The 27,190-nt window shown below is 39.7% G+C and overlaps 2 protein-coding genes across 3 annotated transcripts; one reads left to right on the top strand and one right to left on the bottom strand.

The window, feature by feature from the left end:
* Nucleotides 1–576: 576 nt before the first annotated feature.
* LOC138953477 (centriolar and ciliogenesis-associated protein HYSL1-like) lies at nucleotides 577–15,764 on the bottom strand. Of its 2 annotated transcripts, XM_070325314.1 has the most exons (10): nucleotides 15,627–15,764; nucleotides 14,984–15,088; nucleotides 12,903–13,025; nucleotides 12,534–12,595; nucleotides 10,034–10,105; nucleotides 6,524–6,708; nucleotides 6,069–6,118; nucleotides 5,489–5,635; nucleotides 3,297–3,475; nucleotides 577–2,179 (listed from the first exon to the last, which is right to left on the bottom strand). In XM_070325314.1, exons 2-10 carry the CDS (start codon nucleotides 15,084–15,086, stop codon nucleotides 2,060–2,062), a joined length of 1,041 nt encoding a protein of 346 aa, XP_070181415.1. In that variant the 5' UTR covers nucleotides 15,087–15,088; nucleotides 15,627–15,764; the 3' UTR covers nucleotides 577–2,059. The 2 variants fall into 2 exon arrangements, with proteins under 2 accessions (XP_070181415.1, XP_070181416.1); XM_070325315.1 differs by lacking the exon at nucleotides 10,034–10,105 and having other exon boundaries at nucleotides 15,627–15,763.
* Nucleotides 15,765–15,769: 5 nt separating this feature from the next.
* On the top strand, nucleotides 15,770–26,973 carry LOC138953479 (ribonuclease Oy-like). Its single transcript, XM_070325317.1, has 10 exons — nucleotides 15,770–15,892; nucleotides 18,790–18,827; nucleotides 19,112–19,232; nucleotides 19,708–19,763; nucleotides 20,845–20,917; nucleotides 21,191–21,258; nucleotides 22,055–22,168; nucleotides 22,685–22,733; nucleotides 23,039–23,110; nucleotides 24,021–26,973. The coding sequence occupies exons 2-10, from the start codon at nucleotides 18,790–18,792 to the stop codon at nucleotides 24,261–24,263; spliced, it is 834 nt and encodes a 277-aa protein (XP_070181418.1). The 5' UTR covers nucleotides 15,770–15,892; the 3' UTR covers nucleotides 24,264–26,973.
* Nucleotides 26,974–27,190: the final 217 nt, after the last annotated feature.

Here is a 27,190-nt window from a genome sequence, read left to right as displayed (position 1 = left end):
GCTGAATAAATTGACAATATTCCAAATTTTGAACCAGACGTGACCCCACTGTGACCTTGACATTTTAGAAAGATTAACCAGGTGGTCACATTTGTTAAGATTTCATCAACATTCTGAAAGTATGTAAAGTCTTACTGATCTAGCTTAAAACATGTAAGACGTACAACGACAATTGTCCAGTTTGGAAAGGAAATTTAACCTCGCTGTGACCTTGAAATTCAATGTGGTTTAATGTGATCTGCACCATACCTGGGGGTCACCATACTTTGGTAGTGTGCCAAGTTTCAAAGCCCTAGCTTCAGAGACGTGCGAGATAACCTGAATGCTACGTCTCAGTGCCATGTTGAATATTATAACGAACAAAATTCCCGTTATTTGTGAAATAATTTGAGTGCATTTGTCTTTTCTTTTCATAATTGGGTTCCAACATCTGTTGTCTTAGCAAAAATCACAATATCAGTCTTGTTTGTCAACTTTTATTTTTTAGCCCCTTTGTCTGCTTTTCCTGCTTAGTCATATGCATTCAAACACTTTCTCACATTGAATAATTTCTAACCAAGATCAACCAGACACATGTAGCATTTTGCAATTTTATTCTACTGTACATTTAAAACTATTTTTGTGAAAACACAGATATAGTACACATCGCACACACTGAACCCATGTACACAGATGAGAAGATACCATATGGAATCCCAGCTGTCTGTGCTGCATGCTCCATCTTATTCATGAATTTGTGTGCCAAACGAAAACTTTTTACAAGAACACTAAATCAGAAACTTGGAAAAGAGTAATATACAGAACAAAGAAAATAATTCAGAAAGTGTGATGTGGAGGTTAAATTGAAACACAGAATAGCAGGTAGAGTTAATATGAGTACTAGGGAGCATGCTATAATACAGTTACTCCCTTCTCTCAAACAGACTCTTACAGTACAGTACATATCATATCTGAATGACTGAGCAATGCTACTGTTTTCTCCCCGACATGATGTAAACTTGAATAACAAGGGGGAAAAAAAATCTGTTCATGCCACATTTGTAAATTTTTACATAGGTACATGTACATCCATATCAATCACTTGGTTCCAATTGAAATCAATCAATCATACAAACAAGCAAACAATACACAATGGACGGAAACCTTGGAAAGTACACAAGGACATAAGTCTTATTCATTTTCTTATTTTTACCGCAAAATGCAACCTGTAAGCATAATACTGCCATGTCTGACGCCACACTGACAATATAACAAATGAACGACACTTGTTACTCAATTTCTTCACTTCAGTCAAATTTGTTCTGCCACTCGTACCCTCATTTTTTCCACAGCAAGTAAATTGAATAAATCAGATCTTCAGATTTATAAGTACTGGCAATGGGCCTTTGTGTTCTCTCGAATATGCACACAATTTTATAAAGGCAAGTGGTAAAGCAAACAAAACACTTCGCAGGCAAATCAAAATCTTACTAAGCTGCAAGCCGACTGGCCTTTTTTGTTGTTGCCAAGTTTACACAGCGAGGCACAAACACATTCATATTATGTGTTCAATGTAAGCTCAATCAGCTGCCATACAATATCACACCGAGAGTAACACAGTTTCAGAAAGAGAGAAATTTACACTGCACTTGTCATGAGCTGGCATCTACAACAGCAGACAACATTTAAACAGGAATCCGTTTTGACGGTGGTACCATTTCACAATAGATTCATTTCTTTCTGCAATTTCATTTTCTTTCAACAACAGTAAAGTTTATTTGTAAAATTTCAGTCACTGCTCCTACCACATTTTTATTTTCAAATGTCCCTCCCTGTTCTATAAAAAGTTCCAAAACAAGAAAATATTAAATTTTTTTATTCAGTTTCAATGGTAGCTCTACTTCACATTGGATTTGCGTTATCCGCAATGGTCAGAGGTTGTCATCTTCCACAAACTGGTAGTTACACCAAAGGTTTTTAAACATTATGACAGCAAGAAAAATCCTTGAGCAGTTATATCCACATGTGAGCTGTCTCTGTTGTTGTAAACACGGGAATGTATCTGTGTCTGTTTGCATGTTCAGGGGTTGATTGGCTTTGAACCCTCTGCCATGTCCAGGCGTAATTGCCACCGCAGTGCATAGCGCATCTTGTCGGTAGGAGGGACATATTTGTTGGGAACGTAGTTTCTTTGTGGTTTCTGCACACAAAGACGGTGACAGGCAAAATCAGGGATGACATTCACTAATATTGCAGTATCTTATCAAGTAGTGACCACACATATAGTGTATTGACAAAACTAAACAAGACTGAAGGGCAAAGCCCATACGACTCACATGCTTTACACATTTTTCCTACCAAAATACATGTGACCTTGATCCAAGGTCAAGGTCATCCAAGGTCATGCAACACAAAGCTGTTAATTCAAGACATAGGATGTACAATGGTGCTTATTGGCTCTTTCTACCATGAGATATGGTCACTTTTAGTGGTTCACTACCTTATTTTGGTCACATTTCATAAGGGTCAAAGTGACCTTGACCTTGATCATATGTGACCAAATGTGTCTCATGATGAAAGCATAACATGTGCCCCACATAATTTTTAAGTTTGAAACAGTTATCTTCCATAGTTCAGGGTCAAGGTCACTTCAAAATATGTATACAATCCAACTTTGAAGAGCTCCTGTGACCTTGACCTTGAAGCAAGGTAAACCAAACTGGTATGAAAAGATGGGGCTTACTTTGCCCTATATATCATATATAGGTGAGGTATTGAATCTCAAAAACTTCAGAGAAAATGTGAAAAATAGCTGTTTTTTAGGCAACATTTATGGCCCCTGCGACCTTGACCTTGAAGCAAGGTCAAGATGCTATGTATGTTTTTTGGGGCCTTGTCATCATACACCATCTTGCCAAATTTGGTACTGATAGACTGAATAGTGTCCAAGAAATATCCAACGTTAAAGTTTTCCGGACGTCCGGACGGACGTCCGGACGGACGGACGGACGACTCGGGTGAGTACATAGACTCACTTTTGCTACGCATGTGAGTCAAAAAACAGTATTCAACAGTTCTCAAAGTGTAGATACACACAAGATTTAATCTGTTTAAGAAAGAACAGGATGCTCTTTATCTCAAAACAATCTGCACGACAAACTTAATCTGAATAAAACACTGTAGCAAGAAAGCCCAGAATGTTCATGATTTATATCCATATCTTCTGCCCTTAGAATTCCTAGCAAACAGTAAAACAGTACTAATCTAATGACATAATAATTATGCATACACACAATTGAAGAATCTTAAACACTGACCTTTTCTGGCACAAACTGTGTGAGCATCTGCTGCTTGACGTTCCAGCGAAGACCCTTGCGTAGTTTCTCTCCTGGTGCCTGCTGGGTTGCCCAGATCTGTTGGATCTGTTTGTGGCGCTTCACAGGGTCTGCACGCCTCAAGTTCTTGGTGTGGGGGTGGTCCGTCATGGGGTGGATCACTGAAATATATATGAGATGACATGATAAGTAGAAATTATGTTTTTCAGGTTATAATAGACAGATGGACTTTGTGGTTATCTCCAAAATTTTCCCTGTGGAAGTGATGTCACAAACTGAAAGAAGAGTGATCATTTTAAGATTCATTTAGGGTGCTGACAAACCTCACAGTCACATGGGGCTAGTTCTGCAGACTGCTAACCTTTGGTGTGTGATTTTGGCCCTGCTTAATCACTCGGACAAAGACACAGAGAACAAGAGGCGAAGCCTTCAAGGCTCACGTAAGAAATCGACAAACATTAACACAAACTCAATCACTCCGTCACACATACACACACACATACACACACACAGTCCACACACACACACACACACACACACACACACACACACACACACACACACACACACACACACACACACACAGAAAGAGCATAGGTGAAACTGTGCAAGAAAGCGAGACACTAGATCTAGATCTGTCTGTCTGCATGTAGCCTACTTACATGGACACGACTGCCAAATAGTCTCGGCCCGCTCAAAATAACAATCACTGAGACTTTCAGTAATTCCATCGCGCGACGTCTAACCCTCGTACGTCATAATGTGACGTCAATGTAATATGACGTCTTCAAATGTTAAAGTTTCTACCACAGACATACATACATACATACATACATACATACGCACGCACGCACGCACGCACGCACAGACAGACAAAAGTTAGCATCGCATAGGCTACACTTACGTGAGCCAAAAAGACAAATGCACACAGAAACAACCACACCGTTCAAGTTTCAAGTTGTTAGACGCAGTGGGATCTAAAAGGATTTTTGTTCCCAATTTTAACAAATCTTCTATTACTGCCATTTCTACACATTCTTGCATTTCCAGCGAAGCAAAGTAGTGGACAAAGTACTTCGCTGTAGCTGGGAGTTTTTGGTATTAAGACTTCGCGTAGCTTCACGAAGACGTTATGGTAAAGCTCCTTCTTTCTCTCTTAAAGGTACTGAACTTGTCAAATCCAGGTGCACGGAGCCCCTGGGGCTTTTAGTCATACCTCAGGCAGCTATCCGTTAGAAGAACTACCAAGTTTCATTGACTTGCACCCAAAGAGTCAAGAACTGCGATAATTTTACGAATTAATTTCGGACTCTGTCCCGGCTGGTCTTGACCTATTTTTGGATCTAAATTTAGATCAGGTAGATCACCACATCATGCACAAAAAGACACGTCACTAGCAAACTATGTCAGACATCATCATGAGTTTGTGTAAAACAAAATGGAGGCCGGAATCACTCAGTTGAATCGAACTCCGACCAAACACCACGTAATAACTAGGTTGATTTATGCACTCGCGTGAACAAGCCAACTGTCGAGCTTCACAGATGTCGTCGTTGGGTAGTTTTGGGTTTGTTTTACTACCAAAGGAGGATTTTTGAACTGGAAATGCACTCAGCTGCAACAAAAACGCAAAACGAAGGCGTTTTTGTTGCAGCTGAGTGCATTTACAGTTCAAAAATCCTCCTATGGTAGTAAAACAAACCCAAAACTACCCAACGACGACATCTGTGAAGCTCGACAGTTTCTTGTTCACGCGAGTGCATAAATTAACCTAGTTAGTTATCATAGTGGTGTTTGGTCGGAGTTCGATTCAACTGAGTGATTCCGGCCTCCATTTTTTGTTTTACACAAACTCATGATGATGTCTGACATAGTTTGCTAGTGACGTGTCTTTTTGTGCATGATGTGATCTACCTGATCTAAATTTAGATCCAAAAATAGGTCAAGACCAGCCGGGACAGAGTCCGAAATTAATTCGTAAAAAAAAATCGCAGTTCTTGACTCTTTGGGTGCAAGTCAATGAAACTTGGTAGTTCTTCTAACGGATAGCTGCCTGAGGTATGACTAAAAGCCCCAGAGGCTCCATGCACCTGGATTTGACAAGTTCAGTACCTTTAAACTCAACCCTGAGTAGGCTCATCACGTGAACTGAACTGCACTCTTGATCTTCTCACCTGATGGGGGTCTAGGGTCATCAGGGTTCAAACGATACGGTGGTGGGTCTCGACTAGAACGTGCTGACTGTGTACGACGTTGTGCCACTGGGTCAAGGTCACGTAGGACCAAGCGCTCCATTCGTCGATGCGTGTCAACGATGCTTGCTGAAAAATGCAGCGTTCATTCAATTACATTCTTTTAAAAAGGAAGCCAGAAGTTGCAACAAGTATTTTGCTGAGTGATTTGACACAAAAGATTGGAAAGCAAAAAGTCATTAGACCCTCTCTCTGTGCCTCTCTCACACACTAATGTGAAGTACAGCAACTCAGCGGTTACTAAATAATGATCAGGAAAAATGCAACAAACTTGAAGTTATAGCTTTAGGGCTGAGGAGATTACACTTGCATTTTCATTAAAACATTTGCAGCAGTGAAGTACAAAAAATACACTTGTACTATGTATCATCAGTAGAAGTTACTTTTCATTTTAACAGTTAAACAAACACTTTCCTGTTTAGTTGGAGGCTGACAAAATTAACAAGAAATGAACATACAGCAAATTCTATCATTTGAAAATCATGAACATATTCGTCCTTACCAGCATCTGACATGGACTCGTTGATAAACTTTGCACCCTCTTCATTTTTCCTGTGGAAAGAGAAAGATAACAAATAATTGAAAAATATTTTCTTATCCTAGAAAAATGGTATTCACTGTGTGTCTAGGTTGTGTTCAGCCTCTGCTCTGTTTAACCAATCTTCTAATTGTAAACGTGCTCTTTTAATAGATGTGACCCATACTGGCACACCATATAAAAGGAAAGGATCCTGAATACTGTAGTATATTCTTAAAGATGTGAGACATCATTTTCAAAAGAAAGTGTACATTTCTTCCCCCCCCCCCCCCCAAAAAAAAAAAAACCCACCCAAACAACAAACAAACACACACAAAAACAAAGAGTCCCATCGATATGACCAGACCCACTTCACATTATATTCGCACAGCCACCAACATCACCCTCACAAACACATAGGTGAAATGAAAAGAACCTACCTCAGAGTTTTCCGTTTCATTCGACGAATTTCTGACTCTGTTTCTGACAGATCATCTCGGATGGCCTGGCTCTGCAGTGTGGCCTTAGGTAGCTCATAACAAGCAAAGCTCCCTGGGACCCCTCCCTTCTGCCGCAGGATTGCTTGTCTTTGCCTTTTGTCATGCAGATCCAGATCTTCTTTTCTCTGCACAGTTCAATAGAAACATGTCAAGCAGTTTTAACACTGAACATTCCACTATTCTGAAAAGGAACTCTCCCTCATTTCTACAGCATATACTGCTTATAAAACTCTCTTAGCATGATAGATACCACTTGAAAATGTATTGGATGTCATGGCCCTACTCCTAGTCCTAGCATTTAAATGTTTATACATTTTTGAATTGCATTCTTTTTGCATCTGGGTTAGTAAATAAGCTAAGCACAGAACTTAGCTGTTGTTTTGTATATTCACTTAAATATTTTGGCTTATTTGATTTCTAGTCTGCACACCTTCAGCTGGCTTTTCAGTTCAACCAGACCTCTAAATTCAAGTCATATTAATGAAAATTCATTCACATATATAATATACTGTATATGGGTGGGAGCCCAAAATGTTGCCAGGACTGAACATTTTGGAAGGCTGGGGTCCAGGGGCCGCTAAGGCTCCGGCGGGGTGCAGGGGCAGCGCCCTTGCTGGGGGGCCTAGGGAGGGCATTTTAGGGAGGGTTTAGGCGGCCTCTCCTGACTTGTACATTTTAGAACAAGCTTTTTGGAGATGCATAATATATACATCTTGTAAACTTGAAGGTTTTTGTAACTGACCAGCTGAAAAATATTTTTAGCATTTCATGAGGGGGCTATTTGAGTCTCCGCTGGCTTTAAAACTGATAACAGCAAACAATTACAAATGGGGGGGGGGGGGGGGGGGGGATGCACAAAATCAAAAACCTCCATACTTGAAGATGTTTGGTTGTATCACTCTTGCTAGGGGGGTCTACAAAAACAAGTGGTAAACAAATTTCAAGAAGGCTTTTAGAAGCGGCTTAAACAAATACTTAAAATTGGAGATGCACATCATTACAAAAATCTTGTAAACGTGAAGGTATTTGATTTCATCACCTACTTTTGTCTTTGTTTAAAACATGTTTACTGCATTAAAGGAAAATCGCCATGCAAACAAAGCAAACACAGAAAATAACAGTCACCTCCCTTGTACTACACATTTTTACTTGTAGCTTATGATTTTATCATTGCAGGTGGTATATTCTCAAAACCATAGCTTGAACCAAATGAGAAACAAGTTTCAAGTCAGTTTGTTTCAATTAAACACCTTCAAAAGGGCTAACTGCTCAGGTAATAAAAGAAGGTTTAAACAAAAACAGAAACCGCCAGAGTTATATCCCTTGCTAATGCTATACACAGTCTTCTGATGCTGCTTTTCAATTCATCATTTCAGAGGTTATATTCTAAAATTATTGTTGAATCATAGCTTGAATTAAAAGAGAAATATGTTTAAATTTAGTGTGTTTCACTTGTAAACTTTCAAAAGGACTCAATGTATCAGAAGGTATACCACTGGCTCACAGATTAGGAATATAATTTTGTTCTACCACACCACTGAAGGTCTCTGAATCCCTGCAAGTGGGGTATATACAGTTGTGGGTGAGCAGAGTTTTCAAATAGATAGCAACTAAGATGCCTCATTCGCCAGAATGACATGACATAGCTGTTCCCTACATGTCACTCAATTTGGTTAATTTGGTATTGTACCCAGATAACAGAGGGCAAAAAAAAGGTAGTTGACCTTCTGTTCACAGAACCCAGTGCTTGAACAACAGCTGCCAGGGATTAACAAAAAAAGTATTAAAAAAAATTCCAACATTCTTCCTGTGACAGAAAGAAATCCCACCCCTGTATAATGTATATAATGTGTGTGTACGATGTTGGAGGATACAGTATTTCAGCTATAATACAGTGGAACCTCCCGTAACGACCTCTCCCAAGAACGACACCCTCCTTTTGCCGACCAAATTTCTCCGGACGGATGCTTTTCGCACTGTAACTAACCTCCCAAGAACGACGCCCTCCTTTTTCCGACGACCGACCTACCAACTTTTATTTATTTATTTATTTATTTACGAGGATTTATATCGCGCACGTATCTCACCACACAAGGCGACTCAAGGCGCATGTTACCTATTAATGCTGTGTGAGATGGAATTTTTTACACAATATATCACGCATTCACATCGGCCAGTAGATCGACTGCCTTTAGGCGCTGCATCCACCTTTCACGGCCTATTATTCCAGGTCACACGGGTATTTTGGTGGGCATTTTTATCTACGCCTATATAATTTTGCCAGGAAAGACCCTTTTGTCAATCGTGGGATCTTTAACGTGCACACCCCAATGTAGTGTACACGAAAGGACCTCGGTTTTTCGTCTCATCCGAAAGACTAGCACTTGAACCCACCACCTAGGTTAGGAAAGGGGGGAGAAAATAGCGGCCTGACCCAGGGTCGAACACGCAACCTCTCGATTCCGAGCGCAAGTGCGTTACCACTCGGCCACCCAGTCCCACCCAGTCCTTAAGGTCAAAAACGACTTTGACCTTTTAACCAATGAGTGTCAAAGTTCGTAATTACGCAGCACACGCGGAACATGCACGCCATTAGTCACGCATCAAGAGTCAGGGGTGGTAGTCTGTAGTCGGTAGTGCGTGCAAGTCAAGTGGCCCACGGCTGTCATCTTCTCACCTATTGCTGTCACAATTGAAGGACTGCCCCCGAAGTAGGGGGGGGGGGGGGGGGGGATATGAGGGGTTGGGTAGGGTCAGTTAGAACGACAACTCAATAATGAATTCATATGTACGTATTCTGTGAGTGTGTGCTCACCAACTGAGACCTCGGGTCAATGTCCCATACTTGCCAATGAGCAAGTTTTACCTATGGGACATCTCCTTTGATGTCTAAGAGGAAACTCTTCCTGTCCCAGGTTACAGACACTGACCTTCGAACCCGGGGTCAATCACTGAGTTTTACCTATGAGACCGTGTGTGTGTGTGTGTGTGCGTGTGTGCGTGTGTGCGTGTGTGTGTGTGTGTGTGTGTCTGTCTGTGTGTTATGTCTGCCCGTGTGTGCGCTGGTGTATGCACGTACATCATGCTTATCCATATGCACATCAAATTGGAACACAAATAGGATAACGGACACATCTTTCAAAACTGAACTGCCCAACAGTTCCCACCCCTGTGAAAAAAGTATACCTCCCAAACTCCCAATAAAGACACCTCCTTTTTACAACCGATTTTTCTGAACATTTTTAAGGTCGTTACTGGGAGGTTTTACTGTAGTATAAGTTGTTTGATTACCTAACAAAATTGAATCAAAGGTGTTTTGCAATGCAAAGGAAGGTAACAATTAAGTTGAGGCTAATTACAATACATGACCCAAGAAAAGAAAAAGACTTAGCAGGCATTTGTGCACACATGCATGTATATAATATGAATCTTCACACAACAAGCATTGACCTTAACGGGGTCAAGACATCCGCCCCGTTGCCGTGGTGACACAGGGGTGGGACATGGACACCGTCTCTGGATCTGCACAAACAGTTGACCTGTGACCTTTCCTGGGTCGGCTTCTAATCCGCGACCTTAAGTCACGCCATACTGAGAAAGGGAGAGAGAGGAGAGAGAGAGAGCGTGGTGACACGGTGGTCGGACATACAAACCGTTTCTGGGTCAGCACTAACAGTTGACCTGTGTCCAACACGGGCTGGATTCTAATTCGCGACCTTAAGTCACGCAAAACTGTTTCAAACAATACTGAGTGAGAGAGAGAGAGAGAGAGAGAGAGAGAGAGAGAGAGAGAGAGAGAGAGAGAGAGAGAGAGAGAGAGAGAGAGAGAGAGAAGTCACCGACAGAGAGGGGAAGGTAAAAGAAATGAAGAAATGACCAGATAAATGAGTGCAAAACAAAACAAAAACAAGTCGCGTGAAGCGATATAACAACATTTTGTCAAGCTGTCGGCATCAAAGTAACAGATTAACACCAACAAACAGTCGTTGCCGACACTTTATTTCACATAGTCTCGACTAACCACTGAGACGCCTGACGGGTCACGCTCATCTCCGCGTAGTGTGCAAACGTAGTACTTAGGCCCACTTAACCTATGTCATGTAATTCTGGGCACATTTTTAGAGTAAACATGACATATCTATATATTTTTGAATTTAGGAGAAATTGAGGAATACAATGCCATCATTTTTAAATTTGTCAGTAAAAAAATAATTTCAATGACAACTTTAATGAGCAAACTAATTAACTAGTTTTCAAGCCTCCAAGCTGAAATGCAATCCCATAATCCGGGCTTTGTCGAAGATTACTTGACCAAAATTTCAACCAATTTGGTTGAAAATGAGGGCGTGACAGTGCTGCCACAACTTTCACAAAACGCCGGATATGACGTCATCAAAGACATTTATCAATGAAATGAAATGTGGGGATATCATACCCAGGAACTCTCATGTCAAATTTCATAAAGATCGGTCCAGTAGTTTTCTCTGAATCGCTACACACACACACCACACACCAACAAACACACACACACACACACACACACACACACCACTACCCTCGTCTCGATTCCCCGTCGACGTTAAAACATATAGTCAAAACTTGACTAAATGTAAAGAGAGAGAGAGAGAGAGATAGAGAGCACGGTGACACGGGGTGGGACATGGATACCGCCTCTGGGTCTGCACAAACAGTCGACAGAGAGGGGAAGATTAAATAAATAATCAACGGTAAAAGAAAATCCGCTTGTATCCAGATAACAGAGTGCAAAAAAAAAAAAAAAAAAAAAAGAGAAAGACACAGAAATGCTCGGGTTTACTGGAGTGCAATAAAGAGAGAGAGAGAGAGAGAGAGAGAGAGAGAGAGAGAGGGAGAGAGAGAGAGGGGGAGAGAGAGAGAGAAGGAGAGAGAGAAAAAAATTCTACTGGAGTGCACAAGAAAAAAGAGAGAGGGAGAGGCAGAGAGAGAGGGAGAGACAGAGAAACAGACAGACAGAGAGAGGGATAGAGAGAGAGGGATAGAGAGAGAAAGGTTGCAGAAAATCCAATTACTAGCCAGAACGGATTGACCGGTGCAAATAATCTATAGGTAGTTACCAGCCTTGGCCCCCTACTGAGTCACCGAAACATTGGTCATTGAACGCGTTATAAAAAACTCGCAGGTTGCAGATTGATCATATGACATACATGAATAATATTCCAACAAAATTGATATTTGTTTTGCATTAAAACAAGATCTTTGTTACTAAACCCATATGATAGACATTGTTGTATACCATTTGTCAAGTTTTGTTTTGAAAATGATGAGTTTTGCATGAGTATTGTTCGAGCAAGACATGATTTGTGGCCCATCGCAAATCAGAAATTCCTGTTATTCGTCACGTTTGTGTCCTATTGTTTAAGATGTTATTTCAACCCCCAGACGTACGCGTTGACGTACACGTTCACTTTGAATTGAAAACGTCTTTGACAACAACTGAAACGAAATAAAAAATATGTTATCTGACTAGTGTACACACCCATGCTTTGTAAAAGCTCCCATGCTTCGTGTATATAGGTCCCATGTCTCACTAGCACATTTCTTCGACGTCAAGTGTTAGGTTGAGACGCGCATCCTCATGCGAAACCTTTAATTAGCCGCCTTTGGTGCTCATTTTTTTCCTGGTCGGGTGTGTAAAGGCGTGTAAAGCTAATATCTTTCGTTTGCCTACCATTAGGAACGTAATATTTGGCACACACCCTATGCCTAACAATTCCAAGCTACTCACCAAATTTGAGCTCAATTGACCCCAGAGTACCAGAGATACAAGTCTAAACTGCAGTGGGACAAACAGACAAACAAACAGACAGAGCGAAACCTATATAGCATTACATAAAGTCGGCTATAAAAAGTAAGCGCAGCAGAAATGATTCATCACAGGTCAAAAACAGTAGATTTCAAAAACAAAATTTACCAGGCGGTGAAGATGACTGTCCCCTGCCCCTGGTCGACACGCTGAGTTTGAAACATCCTGTCCTGAAACCAGAAGTACCTGACAATATAATAGAAATACCAATACATATGGTGCTGAGTTTAGATCAGTGCTATCATAGGCAGTGCCGTTCCCAGACTCGGAAAACAATAGGTCAGTGGGACAAAATAAACATACAAACTTAACAAAGTCCCACAAAAACGGCGTATGCTGCCTGAATGGCAGGGTAAAAACGGCCATACACGTAAAAATCCACATGTGCAAAACCATGATTGAACATGGGAGTGTCAGCCAATGAACGAAGAAGAAGAACATACATGTATGTATGTATAAAAGAAAGACAGAACTTACCCCTGCTTTCAATTTCATATTCTCCATACAATGCTCCCCCATTGACGGGGTGGTCTCCAGAGGCAAAACTGTTGTCATTGGAGCTAGCCTTGCTTTTCTCTGCCTCTACTAATCTGTTCAGATCTGAAATGTATAGTTACCATTAGTGTTACATTCTAATGTGAATTATGATGTTTAACAATATCAGTTGTCTACCGGTGACTACTACCACTGTGTTCCCAGTGGTTAAGATGAGGCGTGTCAATTATCATGAAATTGACAAGTAGCAGGACAAGCAACAGCAAACATAATAGCTACTCACATGTAACATTTACATACTATACAATTTACAAACTTTTGTAATGAATGCAGAATTCAGTAACTAGTAATTTTTCTTCCAATTAGATTCTATTTAGATTCTAACCGCTTACAAAAAGTGTTATTATCATTGTCCATTGTGTCTCTACTACTGAACTACAGAACTATGAAGGTAATGGCCCAATATAGCACAGGGATGTCGTTAGGCGTCGGACATCGGACATAGACCGATTAAAAGGCTCAAATGTCTGATTCACTAAGCCGCATGGCGGTCAGATGTCCTATCGTTTTCAACTGAGCGCGGTCATTGTCCGATAAGAACTCCATTCCTTCGGACAGCGCGTTATTTGATAATTTTCCTTTCATGATAATAATCTTCAAAAAGTGACCAGGCGCTCTCGCGTACAGGTGCACTGAAGTTGTGCAGTGCAGATCTTGCGTTTTACTAACCGTTTGGGGTATGAGCTGTTTGCGTACATCCGTCTACAGCACTAAAGTTAGGAGTACAGGAGACAACTCCAACTGACCAAGGCACTGAATTATACCACCGAAAAAAGCTAAAGCCTGCCAAACAAACAAAAAAGCTTAACACGTTTGGCGTTTCAACGGCATCGTGTGCTACATTAGGACCAAGAAGAACATGGGAAAACACGGCTAGAAACGGCATAATTCCAGAAAATGACAGCGCCAATGACAGTGTCGCCGCTGAAACCTCACAATCACGGAAAGTAAAGTTTCGTGACTTGAAGATGTACGTGTCGGTACAACAGGACATTAGCACAGACGGTCTTTTAATAAGGTTAACTATTCATGGCTGACCCTGTTTAGTACTAGTTGGTTAGAATTTGACAGCAAAGAGACCATCTATATAGGTAAACTGTTTTGTCGAATATTTATGTCAAGAAAAAGCTCTGTCAGGAAATCATGCAGTTTGTGTGCCAATCAAAGTAAGAGTGCTGAAGTGTTTAGTTGCTTTTTAGTTTGTTTGTTTCTTTTTTGTGTGTGTCCTGTTTGAAACAAAAGTAATAAAACAATATACGCACACAATGTTGGTGCATAATATATATTGATATGTGTGTGTGTGTGTGATCATAATTTTCTGTTTTGCACATAATTATAATGTCCTATTAAAATGTCTGAAAGCAGTCAAATGTTCTATTGATGCTGAAGAGCTCAGGACATTTGTCCTATAGGTATGAATTTGTGGCAACATCCCTGATACTGATAGCACTATGTGACATTCACTTTCTAACCTGGACATGTGAGACCAAAAAAATGTGACAAACACTCCAATGAAGGTTATAAGAAGAAGAAGGTTATATTGGATGTTCCAGATTTTTAAGTTTTTAAAGGAGATCAAGAATTTTAACAAGATATGAAGATCTATACAGCTTACAAGTGTGAAAAAACATGAGCTTTTTTCGTTTTTAGAACCTTCATTTTATAGTGACAGACCGGCCTTCATTGAATGTAAATATTGTAGTTTTAAACACAGAGACTGCCGTGTGAACTGAGAAAGCACACCGACTTACAAGTTAGATTGGTCCTGCATAGCAATACCGGTTGCAAGGATGTTAAAAAGAACAACAACCAACATTCACAGTGTCTCAATGAGTGAATCTAGCACAAATGGTCGCTCTTCTTTCCGTATGTTATTGTTACTATGTTAGTGTTATGTCGCTTCCACAGAGTTCATCCGGGACTATGCCAATGAAATATTGTATTTGCAGCACTGTGGGATTGATAAAAATATTTTATGTTTGCCTTTCTAATCTTACTCTTACCTTTCTGGAAGTCTCTCAGTTTGTCACGGGGAATGTTTTGGTACCCTAACCTTGCTAGCTCCTCCTCAATTTCATGATCACTAAATGTCAGAGGTGAATCCATTTCTGAAACAAAATTATTCATCATAGAGTCATACGTGTACAAGATGAGCTTCTTAATTATTAAATAGCTTTGATTGAGTTTGAAGTGAACAGTCCCAAGAAGTTACTAGAAATCTGAAATAGATGTAACACATACAGAAGTTTTGAAGCAACATCTTGCATTTCTAACTTCTTCTTCATCTTCAGTATATTAATTTATTATATATACTGAGGGAATCCGGGCCCTATCACTGGTCTTGCAGTCCGAACAAAAGTCTACATCATATTTATAACATACAGCTAACAGACTATGTGTTAGAATCTTTTTTTTCACTGGCTTTCTTAAAATTATTGAAAACAGCAAAATGCCAACCAGAGTAACCAGTACCATCGTTCGCTTCACCAATTCGTATCATGCTGAATTATTGAGAAGTTCTTGTGATAACGTGTTCAAACATGTTGTCAAGTGTCTCTTTACCTCTTTTAACGGGATTTCATTTCAAAACATCTGTGTTCGGGTATCTGTTTGTGTTTCTCGCGATATGAGTTCAATCAAACCTACCAAGTTCAAGGAAGAAACTGTTAATCTGCGTCTCAATGTCTGAGTTCTTCTCCCAGGTCACCTGAAATCCACCATTTCTACGCTGCTGTAAACAAATGAAATGGAATGCGTCGATTGGTCACTTTGAAGCCAATCGAAGTCAATCGCCAAGGGGAGATAATGCTTGTCACACGATAGTAACGTGACTTCCTTCAGCTGTCAGTTGACAAACAAAAGAACCAGTTGGAAAACGTTTGGTGGAAGGCAAGATTTACGCCCATTTAAAGGTAAAGTATTTTAATGTCTTAATGTAAACAGCTTGTATCTATAGAGATTTAGCACACATTTTCTCAACGTTCTGACTGAGTTACGTGTGGAAGATGTACCTGTAGAACTAGAAGTTTGAAGTTTGGCCCTGACTGGCTGACACTTGACATCTTAATGAAGTTAATCTCAGAAGCCAAGGCAAGGAAATCCCTGTATTTTTGCTTTCTTTTCTTGAGGCAAAAGAAATAGAAAGAAACCCGGCCCTGTTACGAAGTTACGAGGAAATTTTGAACTGGTTAGCAACATTTAGGTGCATACAGTTTTGTAAAGATTTTAGGATGAATAATAGTATTAATACTACTACTACTAGTATCCATTTTTCATGAATTAATTAGTTAATTATTTAAGTGGCAGTTAATGAGTTATCTAACCAATGACAACGCCCACAGCAGGTTCGAGACAGCTCATAGTGTACACATACAGATTCACTCCAGTTTCTGAGCTTATGTTGTTTGGAAATGACTCCCAGTCCATATTATATATATATGCCATAAAGGGTCATTGGGATGACACCCACATCTGCTCATGGCGTAGTTGTTAAAATGTTGCATGTTGTAAACACACATCATGCATGATGTTCTATTTTATTTGCACTGTGGCTGGGCTGTTTGTACTTTCGCTACGGGTGTACTTATTTCAACGCCACATATGTCTATCATCAGGACAGGTAAACCCGCATAGAAAATAACTTGACAAGTCTGATGTCAAAAGTAAGGAGAAAAGCAAACACTTTATACGAGAAGTAGAAAAGATGGACCATTCAAAGAACACTGGCGAGTGCCGTCGGTTCGATGTGGGGAAGACGGGATTGTGGGATCTATTTTGGAAAAGGTTTTTAGGCACAAAAAAAAAAAATAGGTCTGTTTACGGTAACCCGACCGACCCTAGTTTTTAGGCCCGACCCTCATCTTTTTTTTTGATCGTCTGAAGAAAAAAAAAACGCATCCAAAATAGAGCTGTTTGCGCTCAAACAGCAGACGACAGAAGGGAGGTAAGCTCAAAGTACTGTTTATAGTTATGTTGGGCAAAAACAGGGATTGATGAGAAGAAATGAACTGTGAAACATCATAGAGAGGGGAGAAAAAAAAAGAAAGAAAAATGGAAAAAAAAAAAAAAGCCGACCTACCGACCCTATTTTTTCACCCTATGTTACCGTAAACAGACCTCTTTTTTTTTGGCCTTAAGAACACAGAGCAGCATTGGCGTTAAGTGGTAATTACCAGTATTTTACCGGTTGAAATGAAAAAATACCAGAACAAAATTGGCTACCGGTATGACCTACCTGTTGAATTTTAGAACTACTTTTTTTCCGCTGTGACCCCAGATCTCCGGCAATTTCAGTGACTCTCCGAGTGTTGCCGATCGAAACAGCCAATCATTGCGTTAGGATTGGAACACGTGGCTTATTCAATCCAATCAGAAAACGCTGCAATACTTTCTTAATTTTGAAACCAACCCCTAGTCTTTGATGAAGTAGGGGTAAATATTTTCCGCTGTCGATGTCAAAAGGAAGTTTGGATAGACTTGAGGTATTTAAGATGTCCGATCCAGCTAAGCAAAAAAGGAATACGAATGACACCGAGTCAAACTGTTAACCAGCAAAGCGCAAGCAAGTATTGAAACGGCAGCAAAACTTTCGGTTTTTGTACACAAAGGAATGCCCATGCATCATTTCTTCAAAGATATCTTAGAATGCCCGCTGCATCGACTTCACAACTTTTTGTTGAAAAAAGCATGTTTTTGCACATTTTTTCTATAATTGGAATAATCCTACGTCGCAGAGGAAAATACTGACAAATTTTAAAAATTACGAACAAAGAGTACTGAATCAGTGAATAGTGGATTTGGGGTTGTACCTCTGTGTCAATATTCTGAATAGGCGTTGTAACGAGTCAGGCGGATGATCGTTGGCATTTGTTTTCGCTGGAGTTGGACTCTTACTGGTTCCAATCACCAGCCTAACGTTTTTTCCCGGACTGTTTGCATCATAAAAGTTTGCGTACTGGTTCGAACAAATACTAGTGCCATCACTGACAGAGAGACGGAAAGGATGCATTTTTGACTGGAACAACATCGTTCAACTTCAAGTACGAAAATATCAAGTCGCACAAAACAAAGTTTGCTCATGGTTTGAGTGCAACTTGCCCAAAGAATAGTACCCCCCCCCCCCCCCACCGACCCACTCCCCGAAAAAGGCAGACAAGATGCCAGTTCTAAGACTTACGAGACTATTCGACGCTGACCGTAGCCCAGATGTCGATCATATCACCGTTATGTTGCGTGTAAAAATAAACCTGACATTCAATGAGTCATTCATCCTATCAGTATCACTGTGTCATGATTCTTACGTGTGGTATGCAACGGGCTAGTGACATTTCTGACGGGCTAGCGACTTTCTTGGGGTTACTTGTCTGGCTGGTGAGTTAAATTTGTGAGATTTTGCCATCCCTGCTTGAACATGATCTGACTCAGTCTGAGGGTTGTCTATGAGACTACACTATGTGTATTCTACTCACAGAAATTCTACTCAAACTCAAAGTTCAATGTAAAGAGCTCAAAGTCCAATTCCCAAGGTGTGGGACTTTAAAGGCCTCTGGGAACAAAGTTCTTATTATGTATACATGTGCATTGAGGGCATTCAGCTTTTTGGTGTGAGTGCACACGTTGCTTGTGTACATTGCTGTCTGTATTTGTATTCACTTTTTATTTTTTTTATTTTTAACAGATGATTAACAAGGATGAATTTTGATTCACTTACACTTGTTGACAAATTCATCTTGAATTTACAGAACAACTTACTGTTTAACACATGCTGGTGTTGTTCAACTTGAGCGAAATCCTGCTGTTCTAATTGCAGATGATGTTATACCTCACTCTTCCTTTGATGGCACTTTGGTAAGTTTTGGTTTTGAAATGAATGAAAATGAAACTGTGATGAGTTAATTTTATAAACTCTTCACGAGTAAAACTATAGCACTTGAAACACAGAGTTTGACTTGTAATATTTGGTTGGTTGGACTTGGACTTGGAGTAAAGAAAACAACGGAGTAAAAAAAAAACACCTTCTAAAGCTTACAACAACAGAGGAGAGGGTTTGAGATTGTTTTTCCTATGTGTTTACCTCAAACAAGCCTTTTTAGTTTTTAGCAACCTTTAGTTTTTCCCCTTTATATTTTCAGTGCAACTGTTGGTGGTATATCGTTGGATAAGAGATCTAAATGTCCACCATCTAAAGAGTGGGACATTATGAAGCTGACCCAATCCTGGCCTCCTGCAGTCTGTATCTATTTGCAAAACGAGGTAAAATCAGTGTTGTGTTACATGTATGTCATCTGTTTGTTGGTATATGATATATGTGTGTGTGTGCATTAGTGTGTGGGTGTAGCTGCATGCATGCATTTGTGTCATTCTGAACAAGTGTGTGTATTGTATCACTGTATCATGTGTTTTTGTATGGTTGTGTTCAACTTCATGACTGATAGTGATACTGTACTTTGTGATTGATATTCTTTCTGAATAGATGCACTTGTAATCCATAATTTGAATATGGTGATTTTTTTTTTGAGAGGCATCTGGATGATACTGTTCATATTACAAGGTCATACAGTAGGGTGGACTTTAAATCAAAAAGTAGGTGCATGCATTTGTAATTTTCTCAAATGTCGATGAAGATAGAGCAGCAGATACATTGTTTCTGATTTATACTTATAACAACGCAACGGTGAGCCATTTGCTTTGCTTGTTTGTATTTTTGGTGTACAATGTGTATTTTCAGAAGAAGAAGTGTGACATCTCAAGTAACATCACATCCTGGGTGATCCACGGGCTGTGGTAAGGCACTATACAAGCATTTTTGCTATGTAGAAGACTTTAAAATCATATTTAAAATCAAAGGGCTTTTTTCCTTTTCTTTTTACATTTAGTCAAGTTTTGACTAAATGTTTTAACATAGAGGGGGAATCGAGACGAGGGTCGTGGTGTGTGTGTGTGTGTCTGTCTGTGTGTGTGTGTAGAGCGATTCAGAGTAAACTACTGGACCGATCTTTATGAAATTTTTCATGAGAGTTCCTGGGTATGATATCCCCAGACGTTTTTTTTAATTTTTTCGATAAATGTCTTTGATGACGTCATATCCGGCATTTTGTAAAAGTTGAGGCGGCACTGTCACACCCTCATTTTTCAATAGAATTGATTGAACTTTTGGCCAAGCAATCTGCGACGAAGGCCAGACTTTGGTATTGCATTTCAGTTTGGAGGCTTAAAAATTAATTCATGACTTTGGTCATTAAAAATCTGAAAATTGTAATTCAAAATATTTTTTTATAAAACGATCCAAAATTATGTTTATCTTATTCTTCATCATGTTCTGATTCCAAAAACATATAAATATGTTATATTCGGATTAAAAACAAGCTCTGAAAATTAAAAATATAACAATTATGATTAAAATTAAATTTCCGAAATCCATTTAAAAACAATTTCATCTTATTCCTTGTCCGTTCCTGATTCCAAAAACATATAGATATGATATGTTTGGATTAAAAACACATTCAGTAAGTTAAAAAGAATAGAGATACAGAAAAGCGTGCTATCCTCAGCGCTACCGCGCTTTTCTGGATTGTCAATTTCAGTGCCTTTGCCACGAAAATGCAGTGCGTTCAGTTTCATTCTGTGAGTTCGACTGAGCTTGACTAAATGTTGTATTTTTGCCTTACGCGACTTGTTTTTCTCTCCTCTAAATCATGCAAATCGTGTCACTGAAGGCCCCGCATTATTGATAAAAATTGTTTTTTGAATAAGGCAAAGCTGACTTCAACCAGGAATGCCTGCTGTAGATGCCTCACATATGTGTCTTGATTTTGTTACTTATATTCACAAAATTAATGTTATATGAACCTGTCCTGTTTTGCAGGCCAACACAGACTGGAACTGAATGCCCAAACTTTTGCCGAGATGATTGGAAATTCAATCTCACTCAAGTACAAGTAAGTACAACTTTTGCAGTTTGAAGAACAGAGCATGCTACAGTTACTATCGACTTTCCTTGCTAGGTTCATAGATGATGCGGCAAGTTTGATGTGCAATGCCCATGTCCCAAGTTTGATGATCTTTGCAAAAAAAAGGTACATCCTCTAAAAGGGGGGGGGGGGGGGGGGTGTTGATAAATATCAGAATTTTGAGGTATTGGAACGCGATATAGTAGAAGTCCCCTGTCTCATATCAGATTGTTGTTCATGAAATTATTGAATCGGTTGCAGGCTTTAAGACCAAGGTTGGATTTTAACTGGCCATCCATTGACTTTGATGGCAAGCCTGAATACTCATGGTATGCAAAATATGTCCATTTGTTTGTGTGTTGTGCCATCATGTGTGAGCACATGATTTGAATGGAATGCTTTTGTTGGGTTGTGATATTGTTTTTATGTGCATGACAGTTTGTGTGTTTTGTCTTTGATTGGGAGGGAAGGGAGGTTGTTTTACACAGGCATTATTTTCGCTGACATTTTGAATAAGCTGAGCAAAACAAATTTCAAAGATCTTTTGTGACCTCATGGCCAGTAACAATATTGTTGATGCAGTAAGATTCCATGAAAATAAGAGCAGGATGGATCCTTTTTGACTCACCTGAGTAATTGGTGAGTATTAGGATTCATATGTCTCCGTCTGTATGTATGGAGGGCGGACGGACAGCAGCCGTCCGTCCGCGGACAAAAAACTTAACGTTGAGGTTATCTCGGAAGTTTTTAAAGCTAGACCTCTGAAACTTTGCACACTTTTAGGGTTTAATGATCCGAAGCTCACAGTGAAAGTCTCAGGGCTTGGAAACATGAAAACACGCATGCAGAAAATAATGGGTAGCGCCATACTGTATGTCAGCTAGCTTTCCCCAGTGCGAAAGTAGCTCAAATTTCCATGAGGGTAACCTCACAGGACTTTATGAAACCTTATCCTTATCCTTCAGCACATTGAGGACTTCATAGCTTGGTTCACTATTGTTTGTTTTTAATTTCAGTTGAACCAAACTGCAAGTCCTAAAGAAATGTTAGGTATTCAGAGAATTTGTCTCGTGTTTGTTAATTTTTAGTTCTCTTTTTTTCTTAAATATTTTTTCTGTTCAACAGGACACATGAATGGGAGAAACATGGTACTTGTGGAGCAACCCTGCCTGCCATTAAAGATGAGCTGGACTACTTTAATGTTACTCTTGGACTTCATGAACACTTCAACCTCTCATTGTAAGCATAAAGGAGCTTGCTACAAGTGTATCTTCCTCTTTTGAAAAAAAGAAGAAAAAAAGTGTAATCTGTATTTTCTCACCAGTTCACCAAAAACCATTAAGATTTTAAATCCCAAGCTTGATGTTTAGTGAGAGAATTAGATTTAGAACTTTGTTAAAAAAAATGAAGCTGTGTCGTTTTGTCCAGATACAGTGCACTTATTAAACCCAGTGGAATGCTCTGGTTCAGTCCTGTGACACAAGTAAATTGCTTGACATGATACTTCCACGCAGTCGATTTATGAGTCTCTCACAAGATTTTCTGAACTTTGGCTGTCAAAAATATGGTTTTACCTACTGATCACAGAGTTTTAGGTAGAGAGGTGAGGGGGTTGGGTTGGCTTGAACTAGGTTTTTGCAGGGAAAAGTGTTGACGGTGGAAGGAGGGCAGGGTGCGTGTGTCTGTGTTGCAACAGTTGTGAAGAAGTTATTTGTCAAGGATAGATTGGACTGTTTCACGCTTTTGTATTTTCAGAATCCTGCAGAAAAGTGGTATGAACCCATCAGCCAAAAATGCATATAAGGTAAGATGAGCACTTTTTCATTTGTTTGTTTCAGATGTGCTGTGTGTGTGTGTGTGTGTGTGTGTGTGTGTGTGTGTGTGTGTGTGTGTGTGTGTGTGTGTGTGTGTGTGTGTGTGTAATAAAACAGACAAAATTGAAAGTTTTCACTCTTGGTGCTACAAGATACTTCAGTTTTATCAAACTTTCATAACTTGGTAAGTTACATCAGCGACGCACAGGTAAAGTTGATTTCTTTTCTGCTCATGTTTTCAGGATCATTTGCACACTTCTTCTTGTCACCTGAATAAAACATCTTTTGTGTACAGGCTAAGGACTTCATGACTGCTTTCAAAAAGGGCCTTGGAGTTGCTCCCAGTGTCACCTGTGTGAAAGACAAGGTATGGGTTCCTGCTTGACTTTGAACCTTGGCAGCCTCAGTTCAGGTGTACTTTATTAAATCTTCGTAAGTGTGAGCCACATATTACCTCGCTTCTGCAACGGCTCGCTTCTCCAACAGGAAGACAAGAGGAGAAAATGTTTAAATGAGTTGTGAAAAGATAATGAGTATAATTTCATTTCAGGCCTTCATGATGAAACGTAGCAAAAAAAGAATTTCAGAAAGAGAACTTCTTCTTCTTCTTCTTCTACGTTCGTGGGCTGAAACTCCCACGTACACTCGTGTGGTTTTTTTTTGCACAAGTGGAATTTTACGTGTATGACCGTTTTTTACCCCGCCATTTAGGCAGCCATACGCCGTTTTCGGAGGAAGCATGCTGGGTATTTTCATGTTTCTATAATCCACCAAACTCTGACATGGATTACAGGATCTTTTTTGTGCGCACTTGGTCTTGTGCTTGCGTGTACACACGGGGGTGTTCGGACACCAAGGAGAGTCTGCACACAAAGTTGACTCTGAGAAATAAATCTCTCGCCGAACGTGGGGACGAACTCACGCTGACAGCGGCCAACTGGATACAAATCCAGCACGCTACCGACTGAGCTACATCCCCGCCCCAGAAAGAGAACAAAATCAAACAGGAATAATCTTGCTTTAGGAGTGAAGGTGATGGAGAACCAATCTGAATGTAAGTGTGGACAGTGCATGCAAATCAGAAAGTACCAATTAAATAATAATGGTTATTGAAAATTGTAAAACTGATTGGAAACAAATCTGATATTCATTTTTCTCAACTCTGCTAATCTTTGCTGCTGGTGTTTGGAAATATATGTCAGTCTGGCACTGTCTTGCTGGTGTACCACTGAATCAGAGCCAGATGTGTAAGGCAAGTTTGCAATGGTGTGTTGCAGGAAGATGAAAAGTTCTACATAGAACAAGTGGAGATCTGTCTCAACAAGGATTTCAAGCCAATCGACTGCCAATCATACCAGTCTGCACCGGTGGAGGATTTGCTCTTCAAGCCCGAGTCTTGGCTTCAGGGTGGAAGGGTTGACGAGGGCGTGCTTCGTGATGTCTTAATTGACTGCGGGTCAGACTCCGACGTTGTTTATTACAAGCCCATGCCTAGCAAGCAAAGAAAGGTTTTGGCTTAGCTGGGGGAGCTGAGGACAATTGTGTATGCTGGACTGTGTTCTGGTGTTGATTTTGGCTCTGACAAGTATTTTTGTTGTCTTGGTGACTCAGTGGATAACAGTGTGTGTGTGTGTGAACATAGGTTTTCGATACCGTTCCTTTCTTTTTCATTTTCTTTTTCCTTGTGTGATTTCTTAAACAAAAATGTCAGGTGTTAAAAAAGGTTGTTGATTATTCAGTGGCGGAGACATTCTGTGCTTCTTCTTCTTCTTCTTCGTTCATGGGCTTAGACTCCCACGTACACATGTTTTTGCACGAGTGGAATTTTATGTGTATGACCGTTTTTACCCCGCCCCACCACGCCACAGCGCCCGCCTTCTGTGCTGATGATCTTGGTACTCAGGGCTTTTTAAGATAACACATGTTGAAGACAATTCCCTCCCTCCCTCCCATCATACCCTTCTCAGTCCTCCACCACCTGCAAATCTCATGCGACTTGAACGGGTCATACAGCTTCTCTGTAGATTTACCTGTGCTGTGTATTTTTAAATCTTTCAGGTTCAGATTATTTTACGTGACTTCTTTGCTCAATAGGAATGTATTGATGACCGTTAAGTACATTTATTTTTTTATTGTTTTTGTTATTTGTAAAAGCAAAGCACACTGTGACACACAAAATTCTAAAGTATCGAGCAAAGACTCCCAACGTAAGTTAGCAAGGCTTGATGCACTCGATAAATATTAATCTGACATATTGCAATTGCCTTATTTTTCCTAAGCTTTTGTGCAAATGGACATATTTTGTTGTGTGGGATTTTTTGGTATGCAAAATGCTGTATGTACTTAGTCTTGATGAAATGGCATTATTTTTTCACTTGGTGTAAAATAGTTCCATGCAGTGATGTAAGCAATGCTTTCTTCTGCCAATTTAAATTACTTTCAAATATTTATGATTATTTTCTGGTACATGTGTATGCATTGTATTTGCATTTACTTCTAGTTTGCAGGGTAAATAAGTAATACACTAGGCATTATATTTAAGAAACTAGACATGTACATGCTTTGCACACAGCTTTGCTATAAGACAGTTATCTTTTAATGTTTTTGTGTGGAGACCACAGAAAAAAAACCAAGAAAAAAAAACTTCACTTGTAAAGTTGTTACCAAAGTTGTCTACTTTTTCTGCACAAAACGTTTACTGTTCTGTTCAGTTATACTGCATTTTATATATGTGGAATTTTTTTTAGTTTTTTGACTCACATGCGAAGCAAAAGTGAGTCTATGTACTCACCCGAGTCGTCCGTCCGTCCGTCCGTCCGTCCGTCCGGAAAACTTTAACGTTGGATATTTCTTGGACACTATTCAGTCTATCAGTACCAAATTTGGCAAGATGGTGTATGATGACAAGGCCCCAAAAAACATACATAGCATCTTGACCTTGCTTCAAGGTCAAGGTCGCAGGGGCCATAAATGTTGCCTAAAAAACAGCTATTTTTCACATTTTTCCCATTTTCTCTGAAGTTTTTGAGATTCAATACCTCACCTATATATGATATATAGGGCAAAGTAAGCCCCATCTTTTGATACCAGTTTGGTTTACCTTGCTTCAAGGTCAAGGTCACAGGAGCTCTTCAAAGTTGGATTGTATACATATTTTGAAGTGACCTTGACCCTGAACTATGGAAGATAACTGTTTCAAACTTAAAAATTATGTGGGGCACATGTTATGCTTTCATCATGAGACACATTTGGTCACATATGATCAAGGTCAAGGTCACTTTGACCCTTATGAAATGTGACCAAAATAAGGTAGTGAACCACTAAAAGTGACCATATCTCATGGTAGAAAGAGCCAATAAGCACCATTGTACTTCCTATGTCTTGAATTAACAGCTTTGTGTTGCATGACCTTGGATGACCTTGCCCTTGGGTCAAGGTCACATGTATTTTGGTAGGAAAAATGTGTAAAGCATGTGAGTCGTATGGGCTTTGCCCTTCTTGTTTAGAATTTGTTTGAAGTTGTGAGTGCTGACAGAATTTTTTCTTTAATAAATAGCAGGGAAGAAAGCAGTGATGCTCTAGAGGATGATAAACAACAGAGAAGCTCAGTCTGACTTAAAAAAAACCCAGAGAAGCATCAGATAGGCTTTGGGTGTTCAGTCTTGATGCATGTTTGCAACACTTCCAAAACATTTGGAATCATGACATTACCTTTTCCAGATGGTGCCAGCATAACTGAAGGCCTGCATATGTGAACATAGCCATAATACAGTATGTATTGAAGTACATGTATTCAACATAATCTCTTCAACTATAGAGATTTGAAACTGAATTTTCTTGAGAAGATAGTTCTGGGTTTTTTCCTCGCTGGTAATAAGAATGACATGTGTATACTGTTTACATATTGGCCCAGGATCGGAGTGCCTGGCGAGCTCTTGTTGGCGGCCTATGCCCCGGACGGGGTCAAAGGCATAGATAGATAGATAGATAGATACTGTTTACATCTGTCTTCCTAATTTTCATAGTTATACAGTTTAAACAAAAACTTGCTTACAACATCAATGCCAGGGAATGAAAATGTTGCATTTTATATCTTCCACTATACATTATGTGTAATTATTGGAAATGATTCTTATCAGGGTTTCATATTTGTGTCTTTTTGTGTGTGTTTATATTTTTCAGTTACAGCTGCTTAAATTTAACATTGACCATTAAAGTGTTTGAAAGTTGTTTCCATTTTCATTGTGCTTGTCAGATAATTATGTATCCTGTCTTCTATAGTTAATCTGCATGAAAGAAAGAGGGTTGAAAGTGTGTGTGTTTGTTTGTGTGCATGTGTGATTGCTGACTTGCAGGGAGACAGATAAGAGAACTGTGTTAACTAAATAAAGGATTTCTGAATAAAATGGGTAATTTCTCTAAAACTTCTTGTGAGATGAAATGAAGA

Source organism: Littorina saxatilis, linkage group LG17 (genome assembly GCF_037325665.1).
Source record: "Littorina saxatilis isolate snail1 linkage group LG17, US_GU_Lsax_2.0, whole genome shotgun sequence".
In the NCBI taxonomy this organism is placed as follows: domain Eukaryota; kingdom Metazoa; phylum Mollusca; class Gastropoda; order Littorinimorpha; family Littorinidae; genus Littorina; species Littorina saxatilis.
The sequence above is the reverse complement of the archived record's forward strand: the minus strand, read 5'-3'. Positions and strand labels throughout refer to the sequence as shown.

Bases quoted from the DNA above. Each gene is read 5' to 3' on its own strand.
- LOC138953477 (XM_070325314.1), bottom strand. From the start codon at position 15,086: ATGGATTCACCTCTGACATTTAGTGATCATGAAATTGAGGAGGAGCTA. The intron at 6,709-10,033 runs GTCAATGCTTGT...TGAACTGTGCAG, and splicing joins GATGTCTTGACCCCGTTAAG to AGAAAAGAAGATCTGGATCT. The intron at 2,180-3,296 runs GTCAGTGTTTAA...CTTTGTGTGCAG, and splicing joins CACAGTTTGTGCCAGAAAAG to AAACCACAAAGAAACTACGT.
- LOC138953479 (XM_070325317.1), top strand. From the start codon at position 18,790: ATGATGTTATACCTCACTCTTCCTTTGATGGCACTTTG. The intron at 20,918-21,190 runs GTAAGTACAACT...AATCGGTTGCAG, and splicing joins TCAATCTCACTCAAGTACAA to GCTTTAAGACCAAGGTTGGA. The intron at 22,734-23,038 runs GTAAGATGAGCA...TTTTGTGTACAG, and splicing joins CAGCCAAAAATGCATATAAG to GCTAAGGACTTCATGACTGC.